The following is a 24,069-nucleotide window of genomic DNA, read 5'->3' as shown; positions in this document are numbered from 1 at the left end:
AGGCAGCGATAAGCACTCCGGGGCTGTTTATCCTGTGCAATTCGTATGTGATGACAGGACTGGGAGTTGAGGCTTTTATTACTCGTGTGCAACTGAGGAAGCACTGAAATAGTTGGAGAAGCCGGTATATGTTATCAATAGTGCGACAGTTGGCTATGGGCTGCAGAGGTGCAGAGTTATGCGCCAGCTAACCAGGAGGCTTCCTGTATCGGAGGATATTTTAATTAAAAATGAGGAAAATGCATTGTAACTTGGGTTTGCTTCAGTGTTTTATTGCACTTACAAAACTATAACGATTAATAAGTTTTCTCTGGGTTAGAGCTGGTGGTGTTGAATCTAAAGCAGGGGAACTGTAAATAATAAAAGATTCTATTAGCTTTTATTTCATCAAGGTAAAAAAAAGAATTAGAATTAATGTATTTGTTTTCTTTTACATTTTAACGCTTCCAATTATCAATAGGGATGAATCCTAAACTCAAACACCAATCAACTTCTGAGTGCTTGGCATTTTTTCAGCATCCTAAGCAGTTACTTAATCACAACATTACAGAAAGCAAACCAGAATATTTTCAACCAGCTAAAGTGTTAGCAATCAGGAAGAAATAACGCATGCTGTGCATGCACAGCTACTGAGGAGGGGGGGAAAAAACAGCACAAATTGGTAGCAGCTAAGAACAGGTAAAATTAAGGCATGGGATCTGCAGGGAATATTGCCTAAATGGGCATATTGCTGGGTAGATTTGCTGTCTGTTCTAGCCCTTCCCTTGAGTTTTACAGTGAGTGAGTCCATATGGCTACATTAGTGCGTGTTTCTGTAATCTGCATACTTCTTGCTGTGCCGGCTACTCTTCCATTTATTGGTCAGTGTTGAATAGGAACCTGCAAAATGACTAAGCCCGGGTTGAGGAGGATTTGTCTGGGAAGACCACCCATCTGCACCAGGGGTTGGTGAGTGGGCAAGCTTCTGTCTTGCCAAGAAATGATGAGGCACAGGAGACGCGTGGCTTTCTGACAGTGTGCGGAGCTTCTCCCTGTTGGAAGTCCATTACGTTTAAAGCATTTCACAGCTCCAGGCTGGAGGAGAAAGCATACCGTGGAGAAGATATCCCTTGTGTGCATTGCTCAAGGAGCAGACTGTTTTGAGGTCCTGTGGAGGTGTGATGGAATGCTGTTTTGTTTAAAAAACAAAACAAAAAACAAAAAAGGCAACCAAAAAAGTCAGTCTCTCGCTCGTGCTCAGAGTAGAGAGGTCACTGGAACAAACTTCAGGCAATGCCTCTGAGATAAATATGCAGGTTTTATATGACACTTTCTTTCTACGGTGGAATTTTACAGGGATTAGGCTAATGAACTGATCCAGTTTTAGGTGCATGCTGTTAGGTGAGCTGGTTTATTAAGACTTATAACTGCAAATTAGAGGCCTGCTAGAATGGCAATTAAAGTCAAGAGAAAGAGTTTTATATCACACCCAACCAGGGATGACCCGCATTATGTTGCACTTATCTCGGCAGCACAAACAGCCTCCGAAGACAAACAGCGCGGGAGGTAAGTAATCTTTGTTGAAGCAGCTGAGCTATTAGACATCAAATAATCTCTTATTTATTGCCATAGCTTTAAAGTGCAGGATATACTTTTATGGATATATGTGCCCATATGTGTGCAGGCATCAAAAACTAACATTGTTCTTGGATAAAGTCTGAATTGATATATTGCAGGTGTTTGGTCTGTGTTAGATGCTCAGTTTAGTATGAGTTTAATTACAGTGTCTGTTTGTAGGACAACTCTGAAGTCTTGGAATAAAATAAACAATAGGATATCTTGTTTTGGGAGACTAATATTTTTTAGTATCCAAGTTTTAAGGTGAAGGAAGAGGTTTCTGATATTGTGACAGCTTGCATAGTAGAGCTGTTGTAGGAAACAGGCAGTTTCCTACAACAGGCACTTAACAAAAACATTCAGTATTCCCAGAAAGCCCGTGAACTCAGCTTACCTGGCGCGCGTGGTGTTGCCTGCTCTCTTTGCTCTGCGGCGTGGTGATGCATCTTGCAGGAGTTCACAGTGCACCCAGCCGCAGCTGCCGTCTTGGCCTCTCTTCTTTCCAAAGCTCTGTTCTTTCCTAAAGGCAAAGTGTTGACTGAAAGGAATGACGGCAATAATTTTTACGTAAAGAAGGTCTTTTTCAAGTAACAGTGCGTCATGGTTGCAGCGTTATCTTCTAAAAATGTATATATGAGAGAAACTGAAGTACAAATGCAAGGATATAATCACCCTGTTATTTCACTTTCAGCTAATTTTGCTTCCCATAAGTCACATAGACACTTAGACAAATTGCAGTTTTGCTTCATTTCTTTGCCAATATTTAAAAGCAGAACATTACAGTGCGATCTCATTACTATGGCTTTATTGATTTACAAAATTACACTTTATTACACTAATCCATATATTAGCGAGAATAAAACTGCATAGTTACAGCTAAGGTCTTCTCGCCAAGTAGGTATATAGTTTGCCTTTCCATCAGTAGTTCACAGTTTAAATTAGTGGATGTCATGCTGTTGGACTCCGTGAATGACATTAATAGCAAACTCATCAGTTCACGAAGTCTAATCTTCTTCATGGGTGTCCCATCTCGTAGGAAATGAGAGGGATTTTGCTGCAGGTGCCTGGTGAGGTAAGAGGAATTGCTCAGAGAGAGACATCCAGAAAGCTAGCAGTTACTGTTGCTAACACAAGAACATGTAATACTTATGTTTTGTCTTAGGCCAGCATACTCTTTTTCTGTTTGTAGGGAAAAGCAGACAAACCTTTGGTAACCGCTACACTAGGAGCAATCATGCCGCAGGGATGCAGTCGGTGGTACGTTCCCGGGTCAGGGAGGTCCTGCTGGAGGTGGAATACTTGTCGCTGATCCTTAAACCCCAGGGTGTGAGGTGGCTTTCTTGGGGAGCGTGGCAGTCTTGGTACCCTTGGTCTTTTCTAGCCATCGGTAATTATCAATTTCTTTAAATCAATGTTGCGGTCCACGTGGCTTTGTGTAGCCATGGCGTGGTGTTTCCCTACGTACAAATGAGCTTGCAGACCCTCAAGGCCTCAAGTTATTTTTGTCCCTTTTAATCTATTGGGCCCTGATGCTGAACTACAGTGTTTCCTAAATCCCATTGATTTCTTTGGAATTAGGCTCCCAAATTCCTTTGCGAGCCTGCACCCGGCCGATCCCTGCGCCCGGCGCTCTCCAGCGGAGACGACCGCCCTTCCTACCTCCTCCAAACATTGCGAGGATGAATGTGTTACAGACCATCAGCCTGCTCATTCAGCGGCAGCGAAGGCCACGGGAATGCCCAAAATAGACTAAAAGGGACAAAAATAGCTCGATGCCTTGGGGGTGTAGAAACTCGGAGCCGCTGCCACGGCTGAATCATTTCGCAAGGGAGGATCGGCGCAGGCGGCGCTTCCCAGGACGTGGCGTGGCAGGAGGAGGCGGTGGCTTTGGAGGCGGTGGCTTTTCCCCGCGACGAGGTGTCGGGGGCCGGAGCAAGAGGGGAATCCTCACGGCTCCCGCGGTGGATGCGGCTCGGGCCCCCTCGAGCCCCTGGAGTCTGCGGGGAGCCGTACGGAGCTGATACCGAGCGCTTTGCACCCACCCATCTCCCCCTTGTATAAAGAAAAGCATTTTAGGGCACAGCTACCTAACGTGTTGCTCTCCAAAATGCGTCTGCGGAAGGATGGGTTTGTCTTGGTCAGCTCTTTTCTGGGTCTAATCAGTCGTTCCTGCTGACCACAGTGACGGAAATGTTGGTTTTCGTACCGCAGCTGGGTGTATTGCCAGGAAGAGCCTGTTTCTGCGCATGCCTCATTAGCCGAGCTGTGAATTAATTCCTGGCGACAGACCGCCTTCGCCTTCAGACTGAATTTCTGCTCTGCCGCTGAGATGCTTCGGCACTTGCCGCATCCTTGTGGCTTGTTGGTATTAAGGCGCAGGCTAGAGAGGGGACGGATGATGCTTAAAATCTCAGAATGCGTCTTCAGAGCTAGGAGTTTCAGGAGAAAATAGCATTTATAACTTGAGCACGTTTGATTTGTAGCAGATCAGGTCTCTCTGAAACTTCCATATTTTCATGGAATTGCAGCTATGAATTGCAGCCTCTACCCACCGTAGCTAAACGGGGACAAGACACTCATGTAATGGATAGCACAACAGTGTCCAAATGCAATTTCTTCTGCTGCTGTTGGAAAAAAATATCAATAGCCTTAATTTGGATAACCCCTGACATCAACAAGATGAAGTACTTCTGTGTGCAACATTTTCTTGCAGATAGGTTACACTTTATTTTTTTATAAGGCACTTTATTATAAGGCTCTTTCCAAATACTGCAGATAAGTTCTGGCTTAAGCCTGGCTGCTAATTGGGTTGTCTCTTCTGGAGACCGAACTGGTTGTCGCTGCCTGCTCCCTTCTCCGTGGGCCATCAGCAGATCTGCAGTTTGTCCTGCCTTCTCGTTTCCTGGCACAGGAGGTGACAGATACTGGAGAGCCAGAGCAGGCTTTCCAAATTATCCCAAGACAGGAGGGAAGAGGATGACCTCTGAACGCTGTGTGGAGGGAAGAGAGGCTACTTGGTTAATACGTTTGTGCCTTAGCAGTTCAAAATTTTTTGATTTTTTTGTTGAATGAACAAAAAATCAGCCTTCAAGAACTCAGGCTAGGACAGCATCCTTCCCCTAAGCAGCCTGCAAGCAGCCTCTTGTCAACACCCTGCAACAGCCCTTGGCTTTGCATCTTCATGAGTCAATAGTATCCCTCCACGCTTCTCATTAAAACCTTATTTACTACAGTTTCATTCACCTGTGGTAACTACCGGTGACAAAAGCGCATGGAAAATATCATTATGCCATCCGTAACGGTAGACTGCATGTGAAAATCCCAAATTATCTGCTGTTCTGGGAGAAGCCAGACAGGGAAAATGAGAAGCAGTTTTCTGCAAATGACTTGCGGTTTGATTAGCTGCGTTTTGGTGGCTCGCTGTACCTTCGAGGCCAGCCAGTGGAACTGCGTAAGGAGCTTGCAGAAATTATAGCTTTGCAAATGGGAGCTGGAGGTGTTGTGCATTCAAGAAGTCAACTCCTAAATGACTTGCTAGAGGCTGTTTAGGTGCATGGTGAAAGAATTACTGCTCGAGAACTGTTTTTCTTTTAACAAGAAAGTAATTGAAGTGACTGTGGCCCCTTTGAAGTCTTATTCTTAGGTTACAATAAGCAAGATTCTGATTAATTTAGCAGCAGGGCATCAGTGGCTATTAACAACTTAACATGAGGCCCTGGTAGATTGATAAGGAGATAAACAGCCCTTGAATCACATATTAACAATCTGGCCATACTATAATTGAAGCTCACGTTGGATAATTGTCAGCATGGTTGATAGGCAACATAACAGCCGTAGTTATTTTTCTTTTAAATGGTCACTTACATTGTTCAGAGTAATAGCTGACAGGCAGCGGTATGTCTAAGCCATGGTCCAGCTATTCTAGGCGTAGATGACAAGCTTTAATTTAGGCAGCTTAAGTACAGCAGTGGGCCGTGCTCGGGCAAGCGCCCACGCGTCTCTGTGCAGTTTCTCTGGTCGGCTCTGCAGCCCGTGCTGAGACCCCTCCTCTGGGGCATCAGCTGGGCCCGAATCCACCAGGATGCTGCTAGCATGGGTGGGAAGCCAAAGCGAGAGCTGGGCGCTGGGCTGGAGGGTGGGTGGTTCATCCAGCATCTGGCCGCTCATGTTCTCCGTAGCTTTCCCTCCCCGGACCAAGAGAGAAGGTGAAGCCTGCAATGCTAACCAGTAGCTTTTTTTTTTTCTCCTGCTAGATTGCAGGAGATTTAAAAGCAATTCCAGTGTGAATTTAATGCCTCTAGCTAGTTTTATGTGTTATGGGACGCTTTGACCAAATATAGGGGAAGTGTGCAAACCATGTGAAGGAGTCAGTAACCGCTCGGTTTCTCCTCCTGCTCCTTCTTGTTGTAGCATTAGCAATTCTGAGCTAGTCACGCAGTAGGACATAGCTCTGATTAATTAGCTAAATTGCTACCTAATGGCAATAAGATTTGATGCCACTTAATATTTCAATGCAAGCATGGCAGGCAGGTTAATGTATTCGAATACGATTGGCTCCCCTTTTCTAATGGAATATAAAACTACTGTTTGAGCTGTCAACAGAATTCATTGTGTTCAATTAATTTCTGCCATTAGCAGTGGTATGATTTGCTATTAGCTCTGATAAAGTGTACAGCCAGCTCCGTAGTCCACTCCTTCGGCGATGACCATCCTGGGCGAAGGATGCCGAGATGCAGTTTAAAGGGGGGAGGGGGGAGGGGGGAAAAGGATGTGCTTTGCACATAATTAAATCATGTTAATGCCGAGAGACTTAATTACGGTTTCAGGTTTATCAGCAGAAAGCTCCTGCAGTAGCATGCAGGGTGCACACGCTGCCCGGCAGCCGAGCAGTTGTCCGAGGCCACAGAAGAGCTTGGGCTGGAGGGTGCTGCTTATTTTTAGCATCCCGTTCCCGAGAAAAGGAGCGTTTGCTTACGCGCCTCTCCGCTTCGCTTTTCTTTGGCCCTTTCTTTCCCGCCGCCCTCTCCGCCGGCCCCCCCGGCGAAGCAGCCCTTCTGGCTTTGTTGTAAGTGTGGTTTGTAATCATTGTACACATCCCAGATGGTTCACGCAAACTCTTTGAAATGCCATCTGCCAGGCGTGTGTCCAGCCGGCAGCCTGTCATTCTGCGGCAAGAAAGACGGAGGCGGGTTCTCCCTCCCCCTGCCTCCCCGCGCCGCGGTCGGCAGCGCTCGCTCGGATGCGGGGCCGGATAACGGTCCCGGCATCTGCGAGCAATCTTGGCTCTAGACAGCGACATGGAAAGTCGTTGGGTTTTTCGCCTTCTCCCAGATAAGATACCCGAACCGGTGTTGTTTTTATTTCTCCCCTGCGCGTTGCCGGAGACCGACGCGAGGTGACAAATGTTATCTCCGTGATGTAATGTTTTTCTGCTGCGCCGCAGCTTGGCGTTTCTAATGCATTCAGTGTGTGTTGCCGGCAAGCGTGCTGATAGCGAGCACATCTGCGGGTTTTCGACTTGAACATATTCAGGAAATTAAGAACACTGAGATGAAACAAATAGATCCATTAAAATGGCTCAGAGGGATTATGGCAGAGATATAATTGTCATGTCAAATAGGCAGCCGGCACTAGTAAACCGCTGACTGCAATTTCACCACTATAAAAATTCAGAAGGAAAAATAAAAAAGATTAATAAATACTCTCTGTGGGAAGATACAGATAAAGAAGAGGAGAGAGCTTTAGAAGATAAGGAAAACGAATCCTGAAGTTCCCTGATCGTTGTGTCTCGCGCACGTGTGTTGTCAGTTACCGGAAAAAAGTACGTCCCGATCTTGGCGATTCGGCTCACGTGCCGTGTGGCTCGGGGTGATGTTTGATGGATGCGTTGGATGAGGAGCGTTATGGAGTCTAATTCTCACTTGTGTTGCGCTCCAGGCATGGGATGGCTGGAGCACATCCTTGAGTGCACTTATTGCAGGAGCTTGTCATTCCTCTTCCTCCTCCTCTCCCATGGCCCTGGGTCAGGGGAAGCCGACAGGGGTGGCAGAGCCCTGACGCCCCGGTGAGGGTCGTCGCGGCCTGAATGCGCGTGGTGACATGGGTGCTCAGGGAGGAGATGCTCCATCCAGGCTCTGAGCCTTCGTCCTGCCGTCGGGTGCGTGCGTACTCCTGGCGTGCCAGCCGGGCCCTGCCTTCCTCAAGAGGGAGACGCAGGTCCGGGGGCATGTGGCGCCGTCCCAGTATTTCTCTGGTCTAGATCTGTGGAAGATACCTGTCCTCCGTTGCAAACGGCTTTGTAAAAGTTGCCATACTCTTACTGTAAGAAGCAAAGAATGCAAAATTGAATCTTTTCAGACAGCAAAGAGTAATTCTGCTAATAGGGTCAAGCTATCTATTGCCATCTCCATTTTGCTTCTCCTCCTCCCTTCACTCATTCACACAGATCCAAGAGAAAGGAGGAGAGCAAAAGCACAGGAGTTTGTAGAGTAACTAGAGGCTGATGATGAATGATAAAAAAAAGAGCGTTCCTGTTTCGGAGGAAGACGTGGAGGACGTTGGAGAAAGTGGATGTCTATGGGGGAAAACTAATCTAGTGAGGGTGTTGCAAGGGTGTCACTGTTGAGACTGACCTCTTGAACAGTCGCTCACATGAGCTGGCCATAAGCTGACTTTCCACTTCCCTGGCAGTTGAGAAAAACATTTGCCAGATGGAGGCATGGTAAATTAATGCCTTGCAACTTCTGAGAGCTGGAATCTTCCCAATTAGTTTCCAGAAGCTCAACTTCTTTATACTTTCTTCAGTCCTTTTATGGAGGGTTTAAGAAATTGTATGCATTGAGGAGGTACTGCCTAGGGGCCCAAGAGTCCCACTGAAGTGAAAAATCATGCTTCATTAAATATTAGGTATGTCCTCCACATCTTTAAAGTTATTCCCAAGCTGGCAGATTGGTTGTGGCCACAGCACTCGCACTCCTCCAACCCTCCGATGCTGCTCTTCTTCTAAAGTTCAGTCTCCTGAACTACCTGTAAATCTGTCATTTAATCTCGGATGTAGAGAATTCAGCCATCTCCTAGCCTCTGGAGTCATGGAAAATAAAGGCTATCGAACAGAAATTGATCCTAATCAATTAAGCTCTGCTCAGTAACCTAAAATGCAGTGGCCCAAGCCATCTCAGTGAAAAGTCATGAAATGACTCATCTTACACCGTGTGCCAAAGGGCTATAAATTGGCCAGGAGGGAGAAGAGTTTCAGAGCTGACAGGGTAGCGGTGATCAGAGCCCAGTTCTCCGTGGATACTATTTAAATTGTCAAGTGTTGGAGAGAGAGGTTCAGTTTGAATTATGATTCAAAAAGAGGGCTATTTCTTCAACTGGGTTAAGCTTACGCATGAACTTCTACCATAAAAGTTTGTAGGTTGTGTCTTTAGCGGGTGTGCACGAATGGCAGAACATGCATCAAAACTGTCTCATAGTACTTTTTAATGCTGATAAAGAGTGATAGCATAAATACAGGTCAAGTAATGGGAAAAAACAAGGGAGGAAAGATCTTTGTCTATGATGTGAGAGAACAGTTGATGAGATAAAGTGATACAGAAATAACAGAAGCTAGAAAGAAGTTGTCTTATCTAAGAATATGCAGTGCTATTTTACTGAAGTAGAAGTGTGACCATGCTAGTGACAGGAAGGCAGTCGCTGGCAGGCACTGAACTCTCCCAGCTGGCTTTCTGCATGTGATGCAAGAGGTCTCTTTGCGAGAGAGCCTTTTTGGGAATATCAAAAACAATGTGGTAGGGTGAAACAACTGATAAAGCCAGCTAAAATTGTGACTTTTTTTTTTTTTTTAATGTGGGCCTCCTAACTCCTTCCTGGATTTTTGACGTTGCTTTCTGTCACTCACCAAATTGTGTTTTACAGATGCTGCTATATCTTTAGAATAATGATTTATTGTCCCTTCTACCTCTTGATAAGAAAACAACTTTATTTTACATGCTGTTTTTTCCCTCAGGCACAACTCGCCCTCCAAGAGAAGGAGAAGTGCCTGGTGTGGACTATAACTTTCTGACTGTGCAGGAGTTTCTGGAGTTGGAGCGAAGTGGGACCCTTCTGGAAGTAGGAACTTATGAAGGTATGGACTTCTTTCTTTTGCTGTCTCTCTTTTGCCTTTATCTACCCTGTGTGTTCATCCTTCATCACCCAACTGTGTCTCAGGATGCAGCTACATGACTCACTGGTTCTGGCTTTCTTTTTTTTCTCTTTTCTTGGATGATTACTTCTAACTTGGATCATTTGATGATCTTTTCTTATGGCATAGCTTTACAAACAGGAGCATTGATGCAACAAAAGGGGGCACTGGAATATCGCTGTGGGGAGAGCAGGGAAAAGATGGCTTTGCCTCCCAAGAAGATGCATTGTGTAACTAAACCTGCAGTCTATACCTCATTATAATTAAAAACTCCTTTTGGGATGTGCTTTTTTCTTGAGAACGTTTAAATGTATCTCTCTGAGAAACCAGTTAAAAGAACCATATTATAGTTTTGGGAGTCCTTCCTGTCCAGTTTAGCTCATGCATGTCATATTTCTGTTTGCAAGAAGTGAAATGGGTCTTGTCTTAATTGTGAGGTATTGAAAAAGCCTAATTCTTTTAACCTTTCATAAGAAACATGAAATATATTTAAAAAATCCAGACTGCACCCAAATAGTTGATAGTCTTTGAAAAGTCATCATCAAGTATGAACAAAAAAGATTGTTACATGTGGTTTTGGTTTTAGGCTATAAAAAAAAGTCCTGAAACTGTTTGCTTAGCCTACTTCTTAAAACTTCCATGGTAAGGTCACCTTTAAACCTTGCGCTTATTCCCAACTACAGACAATTGCGATGTCAAACCTGGTTTGCATGAAGATGCTAAATGTGTAATTTGGTTTCACTCTTCCACCTCTCCGAGTTGATTAGCTCCATCAGCACCATTGCTACTGTTCCAGCAGCAGCCCAAATGAGCTTTTTCCTCTGCATGTTTCTAATTATAACAGTAAATTAGTTTTCTTTGTCATGGTGCTCGAAATAGATCAGCTGAACTGCCTCGCCATCACTCCCTGATCCTATTTGTTCTAGTGACCTTTCCACTTGGAATGGCAAAATGGGTAGCTGTCTCCAGTGGCTCCTGGGACACGCTGAGGATTAGTTTTCAGGAGGCGCTGTGCCCATCTGGGACGGTTATAACCTGGTCGTTTCATTGCTTATGTGATTATATGCAATGCCAACTAAACAGTTCAGATTTCCTGGGTTGCTCTTTTCAGTTTCTGAAGATGAGGTTGATTTGTCATGGGTCTAATGGGCATTTCATTTCTGGAGGTGATAGAAGTGTCTGAACTTTGAGGGACTAATTTTTCAGAAGTGCTGAGAAGCTGCTTTCCCTATTGACATTGGTGACATAGGTGCATTGTGGTTCTGGAAAGCTGGTCCACAGAAGGAAAAATCAATAAGAATAAAGAAAATGATGATGATGCATGTGTGCACGTATGCATCAAGACATATTACTATTTGATTGTAATGTGAAATAAATAATGTTCATTTTTCACTCACAGCTTCAAAAAATGATTTTGCTGCCTTCTGAGATTTCTTTAATGACTTTGTTGTACTACTTTTGGAAATCTTATTTTTCAGTGTATTGATCAAGACAATGTTGATCTTGATTATATCTTGGAATATAGTGTAATTCAGTGCTGCAGTAGCCAGCAATTTGGGGGAAAAAATCCTCTGAAAACAGAGACCATGAAGTTAGACTTCTAATGTCCAAGACTTTGTTATTGCCTAGCTTTATATTCTGAGGTGACTTTAGTTTTGTTTTAAGCTACATTTTGCTGGCTATTTTTTTAATGTACCATCATGATGAAGCTGATTATACTTCTGCCCCTGCCAGTGATACCTCATTCTAAACTGGGAGTATGGAACACAGCAAAAGGAAATATTCTCCTATTTCTCTCTGGAGAACAATAAGATAATACCTTTAATGCATGGCTTTATTATTAATAATGCTGCTTATTGTACTGAGTAGGAGTCAGACAGTTGCAAAGATGAGATTGTCTTCGATTGCAATGTAATTAGGCAATTTAGAGATGAAGGAAGGGAAATGCTGTAAAATAGAGAGTGGTGATGTTAAATGGGAAACCTCTGCCACCTCGTATTAACCCCATGATTTTGAGGGATTGGATGAAGTGACCAGAGCTTACAGACCTCAGGATGACCACAGTAAGGCAGAAACATTTCACATCTGGGGGAAGGACACAATCGGCTTCAACTGCAGCCAAGAAAACAGAGGTTGGATAGTGAGATTAGGGAGCCGAGAAAGAGTCAAACCAGTCCCAGGTTCTCCTTTGCTGACGGTTTTTAAGAGCAGGTTAGATGAAGAGTGGTCCACATACAGTGATCGCGCTGGGGAAGAGCACCTCTTGAGGAGTTCCCGGTATTCCCAGTATTTGTGATTTTACGAGCTGCAGAAGGAGAGTTTTTTGTGTGGCCAGGAGCCAAAAGCTCATGTGGCTCAAGGGGCTGGTGGCTCGGACTTCAGGGAGGTTTCCTGGGGTTCCTTCTGGCCCTTCACTCCTAAAAGTCTGCGTGTGAGTCGGGGGAGGTGGGTGTTTGCTCTGTGTTTCCATGCTACGTTTCAGCAGCCTGGGAGAAACTCTGAACAAAACAATCACGATAAAGTTTTGGCTTTAGCAGATGACATTTGTTTGCCTTTTGAAGGCATAAAGCCACCCAGGTGCTAGTGCTGTCATTGGGAAAAACCTGGTGGGAAAAGATGGAGTGCTGAGCATTTGTTTAATAAAACTCGCTGAGAACTTCAGGGGAAAGGGATTAGAAAATAAGGAGCCTTCAGAACTTTAATGCTGCTATAGAGACGATTGATTTGGAAAGAATAAAGAACAAACAGAAGAGAACAGTTGGAAACCACAAAGTAGTGGGAGAGTAGATCAGGTTTTGAAAGAAAAACCTGTTTTGAAAGTGCTGCAATTGCAAAGAGAGAAACTGCAAGCTGAAGTCACTTTGTTGTTGTTTTAAGGCACTGCTTTTCAACCATAAAAGCTAGATTTTTTCCCCCCTTTTTCCCCCCAATGAAAGCTGAGTTTTCATATGGTCACACAATTCCAGGAGCCGACGCTTGAATACTGAAAGACTTGCCCGAAACTGTGATGCTGCTCCAGAACTGGTGCTTTTTGCGTCACCTGTGTGCTGGTAAAGCTGGATGTGACACGCTCAAGCTAGTTAGTCGTTCCAGTTGACAGTACTCATTAGGAAGGAAAAATCTTTTTAGAGTGAGCATTATTTGAGCCTTCTGGTAGATAGGGAACCATGATAATTGTAATCGCAGGCATTTATTGACTGATCCTTCAGGGCATAAAATACTGATGGATGCATGGAAGTAATTGTGTAGGTTACTAATTATTCAGCGGTTACTTTTGCATTTGAATTGCGGGCTCCGGCGGGGACCCCAAGGGAGTGCTGTTTTGAGCAGAGCCACAGCTTCTAGGTTTCATTCTCATTTCTTTCACAGCTTGCTGCATGGCCTTGGGCAAGGCAGGTAACTGCCTTATACTTTGGGTTCCTGGCCTGGAGAATATTGAAACAACTGTTACTTCTCTCTTCATTAAAATTTCAGCAGATATCCTGTGCCTGCAGTTATCTCCTATTACAAATACGAGGGGGACGGTGGAAGCGATGGTGTTTGAGACGGCTCTGCTGCATGTTCCCGGCTCAGATGGGCACCGCGCAGAAGGGCACAGGGAGATGAGCCTGGTGGCCGCGTTTTGCATGGGGATGGCTCTGCGTTGCTGGGGTCTGGCCAGGCTGTGCTAATGAATGCCTGCACAGCACTTAATGATCCTCAAAAGAAAAAGTGCTGCACTTTATAACATGTGAAGGGTTATTACATTTTAGAGTATTATTGTCAAGGCATCATCTTTCATTCTCAGGACAAGTGTTATGTGATTGCCAAGAGAAGTAATAAGTAATCTGCATTAGTCTCATGACTAAGATGTAATGGGGTGACTTGCTAACATTTTAAAAATGTATAAAAGTGGCTACTGTAGACAGGGTCTCCGATTGTGGTACTTAATGAATATAATAAATTACCTTAACAGTGCAGTTAGAATTTCAGCTGAAGTAGAGAGGTGTATTCGGCAACATGCTTCAAATCAAGATGTCTTTAGCCTAATTTATCTGCTGTGCTAGTTCCACTTGGGTTTATCTGCATCAGCCCTGCTCTCCCATCTTTTGTTAGCAAAACGTTTTTTGTGTCGCTGCTTTTCTGGTGTTTTTGCAGTCTGTGGGTCTCACCAGCGTGGTGCAACCTTGAAACAAATGCTGTGTCCCTGGCAGGCAAAATGTGGAGAGGAAGATTGGGAGAGCAGGGGTGGCAGATGCTGTGGGTGCCCATGCAGTGGGACAACATGTTCCACTTAAGAAGATAAGATCCGCTTATTAATGTCTCCATGCTGCAGATTGACTCAATAAATCATAATGACTCCTTGAGTGCCATTGCAATGCATCATGTTGAATATCCACTTATTAACATCTGTGCCCTGCGGAAAGATCCCTGTTCCACCTTTGATGGTTATGCTTTGTTTGTTCTTTTTTTTAGCTACTGGTAAGAAAGAAGGAAAACACATTTTTGTGTACATGCATGATTATCAGTGTTAAACATGAGCGTTATATTGTTATATATCATCTGGTAGCAATGCTTCATTCTGCAAAGAGCAGGAGCGGTAGCTGAGTAACTATTTTTCTTTAAAAGCAAATATGCAAATATCTGACAGCTTTTTCAAGTGGCATTGAGCTTCCTGTGAACTTCTGCTGTTTTGAATTTCTGATTGCCTTCTCTGTGTGTGCTTTAAATAGGAAGTTTTCCAACGTGAGGTCTGTCTGCAGCTATTCATTGGCAGTCCTGCTTTTCTCAGTTTCTTGATCTATCTTAAAACGCAAACCTTGAGGGCAGAGGTTGCTCCCAAGCACATCTGGCAAAAAGGAATATAACTTGTGAGTCAGCTGGTTATTTCTTAAGTTAGATTTCGGGTCATTTCAAGCCATTATTTACTCTGTAACCACAGGCTGATGTGTTGGTTAGTGGAGGCTGCCCTCGGTAGCCAGTTGATGGATGGCAGCCAGGCACATTTTGGCGTCGTTGCTCAGTGCCAGATGTGCAGGAGACTGTCTCTGGGATTAGCTATGCTCCTCCATCAGACATTGCCCTGGCAGCTGCTGGTCAACCACGTCTTCTCTGCAGCAGCCACGCCGCAGTTGGCTGCTGTATCCTGTCCAACTCCACCCTATTAAATTCCCCTTAAAGCTCCTCAGAATACGAGACATGAACACGTTAAGAACATCATGCAGCAGCGTTGAGTCGTGATGCCAAAGGACGGCGAGGAGGAGAGGTCGGGATGTCTGAGAGCACACGTGCTCTCCACTGTTCCGCTCGGCAGCTGCCGGTGGCAGAGTGGGGAAGGAGAAAGTGAGTGTGGTCCCACGTGCCGAGGTCAGGGATGCCGGGAGCCGGGGAAGCTGCCGCGCAGGTCCAACACGTCACCTCTGGCTCACACAAGAGGCCAAATCTCAGCGGCACACCCAGCTGCTGCAGAGCACACACGTGCAGGGAGCTGGGCCACGATTGCCCCTGCCCTTCGGGGGCAAGCTGTTAATGGGACATAGCTTCATGGTGGGAATGCAAGTGAATTTTTCCTGTTGCAATAGTTTAATGTTGCATTTTCTTGATTGCTGCAGCTTTGTGCTAGATATGGTGTGTGCCAGCTGCTTTTCCTGTGTTCTCTGTACATACTGTGTACAAACACATGTATATTCATGTTCCCTATGATTTTTTATGCATTTGCTTGTTTAATTTAACAGATACTCTAATATTATAGCTGAGCGCAGGAAACACCCTGAGCTTACACAGTCATCTCATTCCCTATGCCTCCAAAATCTTACTGCTTACATGTTACTTTAAGTATCATTATTTCATTTTAGATTGTTAGAATTTTTCATGCATTAGACATGTTTGCACGTAGCTGTACACACGTGTTGACAGAAACCATGTGGCAATAGCTGTTGATATCTCAGTACAGGAGAAATCAGGAGAAATCAGACTGATCTTGATCTGCAGGTGCTTTTGTGCTATGCTGCCATTGCCTGTAAGGGCACTAATTTTGGTATGTTTGCAGGTTAGATTTCAGATATAAAGTGAAATGTGCATATTGCAACATTCTGGCTAATTTTAAACAAAAAAAATCCTGACTGCTCTTTCAGTTAACCCCATCCTCAACTACCAAAAAGGTTGACAGAGGCTCTGCTGTTTGCAGCAGAGGAGGTTTGCATAGGCGGGAGGTTCGTTCTTCTGCGCTCTTGTTGGCTGCCTGCATTTTGCTTCCCGATCCAGCTGCTGTCACTGCGGCCGCCTCCCGGTTGCCTGGATACTCCGAATTTCCTGCGGGCAATTGCTAATCAATGTGCAGCTGCAGCTAGGTGCATCCCGCAGACGGCAGCCAGATCCGTCAGCTGAACGCGGAAATCTGGAGCAGAGTAGGATCGGGAAGGGGACGGACGGCACGCGGCAGCGGTGCTCTGCTGCGGGGAGCCGAGCCTCCGCCGCTGATCGGACACGCGCGCTCTTGCCGGGCTCGGGTGAGCAGAGGCTCTGCTGCCGAAACAGGGTCAGTTGTGGTCCTTGTGCAGCGCGGGAAGAAGAGCTGCGTCTCAGAAAACAATTATATTAATAATTACGCTTGGAGCCTTCGTGTCAAGGCCTTGCTTAATTTTGCTGCTCTCCAAGTCTCTTTGCCCAAATACCCGTTTACATGAATACAGTACGTTGCAGACCGCTTTTAAAACACATTCCTGGGAGCCTCGTGAATGCAGCCTGTTGGAGCGTTGCGGATGAGATACGCTTTTCATGGATGCGGGGTCTTCTGTGCTGCGCAGAGGGGTCTGAGGGCTTTTTTAATAATTGCAGCATTACACCTCACTGTAGGAGTCAGTAAATGCAGAAGCACGGGGTGGGGTTGCTCAGTAATTTCTTGCGAGGCAACCGCGCTCCCCATCCCAGCTCCCCTTCCCGCGGCCCCTCGCCAAGGTGAGACTTCAAGGGAGCTAATTTGCATATTTTTGTGAATTAAGCACCAGATTCCTGGTCCCAGAAACAAGCAATCGAAGGGGGTCTGTGACTTTGCTGCCCTTCAGGGGAATGTTGTTTTTAATAAGAATGTTTTGTCGCTATTTTGAAATATCTCAAGACAGATTTTCCATTGCTCCTGGGCTTACAAAACTTTTGTTCGAGTTCACAAGCTGCAAGACAGGGCAGGAGCTACCATACATTGCTCCCGTGGATTATGAGCGCTGCTTGAACTGGCAGAGGAAGAAGTGTTAAGATGATGGGAACTCGTCTTGTTGTTGTGATTAGCTGTTACCATGTTCTAATTACTGTGCATGATACTAAAATGTGTAAGCTCCCAGCACTTTCTGATAAGCAGATGAAAAGGAGTCAGCTCCAAATAGCTCTTCTGTTTTTTTCATTATTACTGGTATTTTTATGCGCTCCCTTGAGTGGTGCTTTACAGTGCATGGATCAAGTCATGGTCTTTGCAGCACAAGCTGCCATCAAAATTCAGTTGTGGTTAAAAAAAAGTTTAAGTGTCAAGGGACTGAATAAAATAAGGGTTAGTGGAAGGTGGTGACAAGGAATTTGGTTATGGTATGGTATGAGCAAATGCATTGTCATTAGATACTAATTCAGTTACTGCAGATAGCATTCAAATGTGAATGAGAAGAGGATAAGGTTTGGCAACGCGGTTCCTGCAGGAATCACACGTGGAAAAGTGTACGATTTCTGACATGTTGGATGATTCAGAATTGAGCTTTTCACAGAAAATCCGCTGTTTTCCTATTGTCTTGCTCAAAATAGCTCTTTCCGTCTGGGAGACGAGTTGCTCTTTTCCAGCTTTGGACTCTCAGGCTCTGGGCACCGTCCCTGGCTGCTTTGCAGGGCTTCTCCTGGGCGGTTGTGGAGCCCAGCGCCCCGGGGCATGCTGCTGTAACTGCCAGGAGTTTGTGAAACGCCTTGGGTCCCGCTCGGGTGACAGATGGCTGCGTATGGACGTGTAACATGCTGTTAATAATTAGAGCTGATTGGATACTCAGTACAAATCGCGCTGGCTATGAAGGTAGCCCCTTCTTTAGGCTTACAAGTGGTTCACGAAACACAGTTAAAGCATTTTCTTAAACACAGCTTTTTTTCATAAATATTGACAGAGTAAGCAAATTATTTCAAGACTGAGTGCTTTCAAACTCTTGCTTGGCCGTTCCCTGCCAGTTGTTAGTGGTGCACGTTTGGATTTCTGAGTCATAGGGTAAATATTTTCTCTTTCCAGGTTGAAGGACTAGTTTTGATGATAACTTTAAGTGCCAGTCCCTCCTAACAGGGGTCTGTCCCCAGGCCCATATGCTGGGACTTTGAGGTGAACTGGGTAGCAAAGAGAAGTAGATCTTGAGCTTTTGTGGAAAAGAAGTATTTTTCATTTTCTCTCATTCTCCATGAGGCTTGGAAGTTTGGGGCTGAGCTTTCCTTTGCAGTTCTTCATCATGAGCTGGGTTGCTTGCTTTAGAGAGGCCTTTTTTTTTTTTTTTTCCTGAGCAAGATTTCTGAGTTTTTTTTTATCTGTGGACTGTGGGGGAATCCAGCCTTGCTTGTTGCTTGAGGAACTGAAAAGGAGCAAACTCAAAGGTGTCATCATAGCTTTCTCCTTAGCTGGAGTAGAGGTTGTAACATCTGTGCTTCATCCTTATGTAGGAGAAAATAAAAATACAGACTAGCAACATGCATACGTCCCCTTCACTCACTGTGTTGCATCCATCACAAACTTCTGGATTTAGCCATTTACAACATACCTGAAATATATTTCACACAAGATATTGGTGTTCAGAGCTATGAATGAAAAGCTGAGCTCATGTATCTCATGCAGACATGGATATGTGTTTTTAGTATTAACATATAAAACACACATTTCATTTTAAAAAAAAGAAAAAGGGAAGAAAAAGCCCAAAGTAATAGTATTCCTCTGGGGAAATGCAAAACAGGATGGGATGGCATCAGGGTTAGATGATGGTTTTTATGCCCCTACCTTTGCAGTTTTGCCCTTGCACACTCTCTCCCACGTTCCTGCTCATTTTATATAAAATACATTTGCAGTATGTAGAGCATAAGAATCATTTCTCTAGCAGAGACTGCAACCTGCTTTAGGAGCCTCCATCCCCATTAGAAGCTCTTTCCAGAAGAAGTAATTTCCTTCTTGCTATAAATTATGCATCAATGTACATTTAAGATTCTGAAATGACGAGCAGGAGATGAAAGCGTTGCAGGATGTCGCTGCTCCTATGGAGCTCAATCTGCGACGTTGCGTACAGACTCGAGCACACCTTGTTAAGACAAACCTGCACGTGTTGCTGTCCTAGTACTCGGGCTGTGAAAGCTTGGAGAGAGGCGCTCCTCCGGCTTCTTGAGCCCCAGCTCTGGGAAGAAGACTTTTTCTTCCCCTTGGAAGTCAGTGGTGGGGGGTAAGATGGCAATGCGTGTCCAAACTGTCCTTTCCTCAGTGCCAGGCGGAGATGGGGCACTTCCCATCTCCCCTGCTCCCGGCGTGTCCAGAGACCTCCCAGGGCCAGCGGTTGAGATCTGCGAGCACTGGGGCACGCGTGGGTCCACGCAGCCTTTCCCCAGTGCTGGCAACACCTGAAGTGTCACGGCTGCAAGGGACTCGGATGCTCCGGCAGGAAGGGCAGGTCAGCCAGCGAAGCAGGGGTTGGGCGCCCAGCCGGTTCTTACGGACTAAAATCAGTGCGTGTCACTTTGAACTCAAGTCTGTGTCAATATCTGCAGATATGAAAAATATTATGTCATTACGTGTTGAAAATACTGATAAACTCATGCTTTCACGTTATTCATAACCTATGGAGATCTAAGGATCTCCATATTCATAATCATATGGAGGTCTAAGAATGTAATCAACTGTGCGTGTGGATTTTGGAGAATTTTGTACCGGTGTTACAGCTGCAGCTCTATGCATGCACACCCACGTATGTTTATACGCAGTTACATGGGAGAGGCAGTGCAGGCTGAGATGAATCTTTAATACTGTGGCATCCTAGAGAGTGTAGAGAGAATAATAAAGTCCATTTTTGGAGTCCAAAGGTGGCAAACAAAAATATATAATAACTCTTGAAAGGGAACATTTGGATAATTGTTGATTTTAATATAGACATGAATTTGCTTGTAAAACTCACGTATATCATTGTGCAAAAAGTGTTGGTCACTTAAGGGAGCAGCGCCTTGCAGCAGCCCTGAACTCCTGTAACGCCCAGCGCTGGGGGAACTGGTCCCAGGCCTGGGGCTCCTATTTATAGTTTCAGTGCAAGTCAAGTGCTAACGTATTGTGAAGTGGGACAGAGACCCTGAAATACCCCCATGCAAGATTCTGGCTTGGAGGAACCTGCACTTACTCTGCATTTCTTCCATGGGCAGCAAAGTGTCCCCAGAGGTTTTTGCTGTTGCGTGTGCAGCCTCTGGTGCTGGCTGCAGGAGCTGTACGTTGGCAGAACTGCGGGTGCGTCTTTGTCCCTCGGACTTTTGCTTAAAGATCTGGTCGTTTGCTTCTACCCAAGCTGACCCCAACTGCTGAATTTCCTCTTTGAAGAAAGCAAGTGCCACGTGGTAGCTTTCCTTTTCTTTCCTTTGACAAAGTTTTCTTTCAGAGAGGGACTAGTTTTTGCTTTTTAAATGCAACATCCACCCGAAAGGAACCTGTGTATTAAAGCAGGCCATCGAGCTTTCATCACTTCTCTGGGTGATAGCAGTCATGAATTTTTTATTTTCTGCAGGGCTCACTCCAGATCTGCCAAAGCAGTGTGTGGGTGCACGCACGTAAAAAGGCTACTAATTGAAATTCAGATGTAACGAGATGAAGTTTTGCTATTCAGCACGGCTGCCTTTTGTTTTAGCCCTTGTACGCTCAGTGCACCTAAACAATGCAACCCTTGCTTCTCCTTTCAGATTCAACAAGAATAGCTTAAAAGGCACGAAATATTTCCATGCCTGCTCTCGAGATGAAATATGCGTTGAGAAAAATGGGAAGGGCATGTGTTAGTTTATCTATTTCTTTGTAGGGAGAGACAGAGATTTTGACGGACTGGGAAGAGAGAATCAAATAGGAATCTTGCTGCTCGAAACCGCTCGCTTTTGAACATACAAATGTGCTTCTATTGCCTAGGTAACTACTATGGAACGCCCAAGCCGCCGAGCCAGCCCGTCAGTGGGAAAGTGACTTCCACCGATGCGCTGCAAAACCTGCCGCCCGGCTCCAAGCAGTCGACTCCAAAGCGGACCAAGTCCTACAATGATATGCAAAATGCTGGCATAGTGCATACGGAGAATGAGGAAGAGGATGATGTACCTGAAATGAGCAGTAGCTTCACAGGTAAACCCCAACTATTGCAGCCTGTCAGCTAGGCCACATGGAGAAGGATTTTGGAGTTCGTGGTGGTTTTTTTTTTCTTTTTCTTTTTAATAGGTTTCATTCAAAACTGTCAATCCTGGAAAAAACTGACCCACAGCACCTGGATTGCAGGTGTCCTGGTGTTGACAATCCACATGTACATTGGGCTGGAAGAAAAAAAAATCTGAAAAAAGCATCAAATCCATTAGTTGCTTTCTTTTTTTTCTGGGTAGCTGTTGTTAGTGGTGGGCAGAATTTGAGAAGGAAGGTGTACAAATGAAATTCATGTTTTATTCATTTTTTTTCTTCCTTGGGAAACACTGTACTTTACAGCATTACAATTTGAAGTCCTTCAGCACTGGAAACCGCGAGGTTTCTGAGTAGGCATCTTTACTGTGAAGAATAATTGAGACTTTTAAAAAGATCTTCTCTAGTATTATGCACTTCTGTCATTAAGGGCACATTCATATTCTTTCAGAGATTGTCTGTTGAATACAGTCAGCCAAATTCTGCTTTGAGTTGCTCTAATGTAGATCTAAATTACTTCATTGAGCCAAATGACAGAAGTTTAAGTGCGGAACGGTGGAATGATGTCTGCTAGAAATTATGGATAACACTTCTAGATCCTCATATACTCTGAGTTAATCATTCTGCTGTTGGCAAACGCAGAGGTTTTTATAAAAAAGAAGCAGTTAATGACTTCTGGTGTCAAAGAACATGCTAACGTTTTGAACATCACTTTGTGGACGGTCAGCTTGAAATGTGACTGTTCCACTGGAGATCAGAAACTTTCCGAGTTTGAAAGGATCTTGAACACTACGTGAAAGGCTCTCTTGTAATATCACAAATTAGCCCAGAACCTCAATTCTGCCTGTGGCTTTTCCAGCTAGTTTTCACTTCATTCTCAGCCATGCTCAGAAAGGTCAAGAGAGAGTTTACCTGTGGCTGAGCATTCCAGTCATTATAACCAGAACAAAATGGCTCAGGCTGGATATGTTTGAAATGAATTTTTGCTCCTTCCAAAATATGTTGCTGTCCTTTCCCCTTCCTTACACCTAGAGATAGCCAGCACATCCAGTGACTAGGTCCCCTTCTCCAAGGTACCTCCCAGCAAACTGAGGGCTGCTTGCTGTGGAGAGAAGGTCTCAAGTGTGGATGCAAGCTCTCTGTTTTGGTGAAGGCCTTGTGTTTTCTTTTCCCTGCTATCCTTCTGGCCTGAACACAGATCTCACTCCCACCCTCAAGCGCTGGCTCTAAGGTCACTGGAAGCTTTTGTGGTCTAAAGTCAAGTGTTGTGTGCAGGCAGGTTCAGAGCATGTTTCTGAGCATCTTGCAGAGATCCGTTGAGCTTCTACAAAAATCAGCAGGCGATGTCTGAAACCCCGAGGAGCCTTTCTCTGTGTCTGCCAACCCAGGATTTCTTACCGCTTTGACAGAGCTTTGCTTCCTCAGCTCAGTTTTCAAGCACTGAATTCATCTTCCTAGCTCCGTATGAGGTAGGTACGTAGCCAGACAGAGCTTTAAAAGGATTTAGGCTGAGAGGTAGGTCCTTGTGGACCATATTCATCATCATTATGCTCAGAGCTATTCCAGTGGTGGTCATAAGCTATTTGGTATGCCTGGTGGGTCCCCAGGCTGGACCCCCTCTCAGGACCAGGCTATCTAATGGTTTTGGGGTTTGTGCCCTGCTTGTGGTTTTGAGGTTTGAGCTCTGCTTGGCTTTTACCCATTGTATTTTTCCAACCCAAAATCACTCCCCAGGCCCTTTACAAAACGTTGTGCCTGAGAGTAGTTTCTCACATGCTGTGACACGGCAACTCAGCCTGAGTCTCGGGATCCGTTCTTGGCAGGAAGCCCTTCTGAGAGGCTGTTTGACCTCTTTTCTACCTGTCTCTGATGAGGGGTGCTCCTCTTGAAGCGATTCAGTATGGTGCCCCTGAACTGATTACAGCATCATTCGTCATCCTCATTTTTCTTCACAAGATGAAATACTGGAAGTTGCAGTTAATTTGTCACAACATTATCACACCCTGGCCCCTTGCCTCCATTAAATGGGCACAGAATCAAGAAGAGAGAGTTATTTCTCTCATACCAAAATGATTCCTTATGCTTCTTTCATGTGTAACTGTGCTAGCCATATTAAAACGTTCTCGCTTCCATAGAAGACCTGTCAGTGACTTGTGTTTTTCAGGCTTTGGCATGTTTACGCTCGCAGTCTAAGCTGGCGATGATTCATTCATGCTCCAACTTCTTTATCTTGTCAGCATCTACCTAAAAATATAGCACAGCAGGAAGGCTAGAAAGCAGACAGTTGAGGGCACTGGTATAGTCTAGATTTTCTTCCCTCTTTTCCCAGTTTATTATTGTCAGTATCTTGTCTTTTCGCACCCTTTCACAGAGGCAGCACACAGAGTAGGAACAGCACAGAAGTTGCTACTAACAGGTCCCCCGAAACAAGGCCCTGGGCGTTGAGCTGAGGGGCCTCCAGTCTGGTGAGCGGAGGCGAGGTCTCGGCTGTGAGCCCTTTCGATCTCGACACAGCGACATGGCAAAGTACGACGCTGGCCTCAGCATTGCTTGCTTGATCTCTATTGCCTGTGGCCGTGCTGGAAACTAGCGGTCTGATGACTTGCAGGTCATCTCGTGTGATTTGGAAGGACTACCACTGTTTTTCACTGTCCTCAGAAACCCTTTTGCTAGACACCGGAGTAATGTTTAATTGGTCGGGTGCTGCCAAAGCCCCCTTGCGACGGATTTTTGGGGACAGATGCTAGTTTTGGGGGAGCATTTCCAATGGCGTTAGGGATGGAGGGAATGGGCAGCATTGTTCTTTAGCTCAACTGCATGGATATAAGCACCAGAAATATTTCCTAGAATGGAGGAGAGCCAGATACATGGTGAAATACTCCTGGGTAAGTTTGAGTGGAAGGATACAGTCATG

At 45.1% G+C, this 24,069-nt stretch overlaps 1 protein-coding gene across 31 annotated transcripts in view; it reads left to right on the top strand.

The window, feature by feature from the left end:
• The window catches only part of MAGI1 (membrane associated guanylate kinase, WW and PDZ domain containing 1), a 344,450-nt gene that overhangs the window by 244,204 nt on the left and 76,177 nt on the right, over positions 1 to 24,069 (top strand). For all 31 annotated transcript variants that reach the window (XM_064519162.1, XM_064519147.1, XM_064519163.1 and 28 more), the window contains 2 exons: positions 9,605 to 9,724; positions 20,904 to 21,110. In XM_064519162.1, the coding sequence (XP_064375232.1) occupies positions 9,605 to 9,724; positions 20,904 to 21,110 (327 nt within the window). The remainder of the gene's footprint in view (positions 1 to 9,604; positions 9,725 to 20,903; positions 21,111 to 24,069) is intronic.

The sequence above is a fragment of the Dromaius novaehollandiae genome, chromosome 12, assembly GCF_036370855.1.
Source record: "Dromaius novaehollandiae isolate bDroNov1 chromosome 12, bDroNov1.hap1, whole genome shotgun sequence".
Classification (NCBI taxonomy): Eukaryota; Metazoa; Chordata; class Aves; order Casuariiformes; family Dromaiidae; genus Dromaius; species Dromaius novaehollandiae.
Note: the sequence above shows the minus strand (reverse complement) of the source record. Positions and strands in the feature narration are given on the sequence as shown.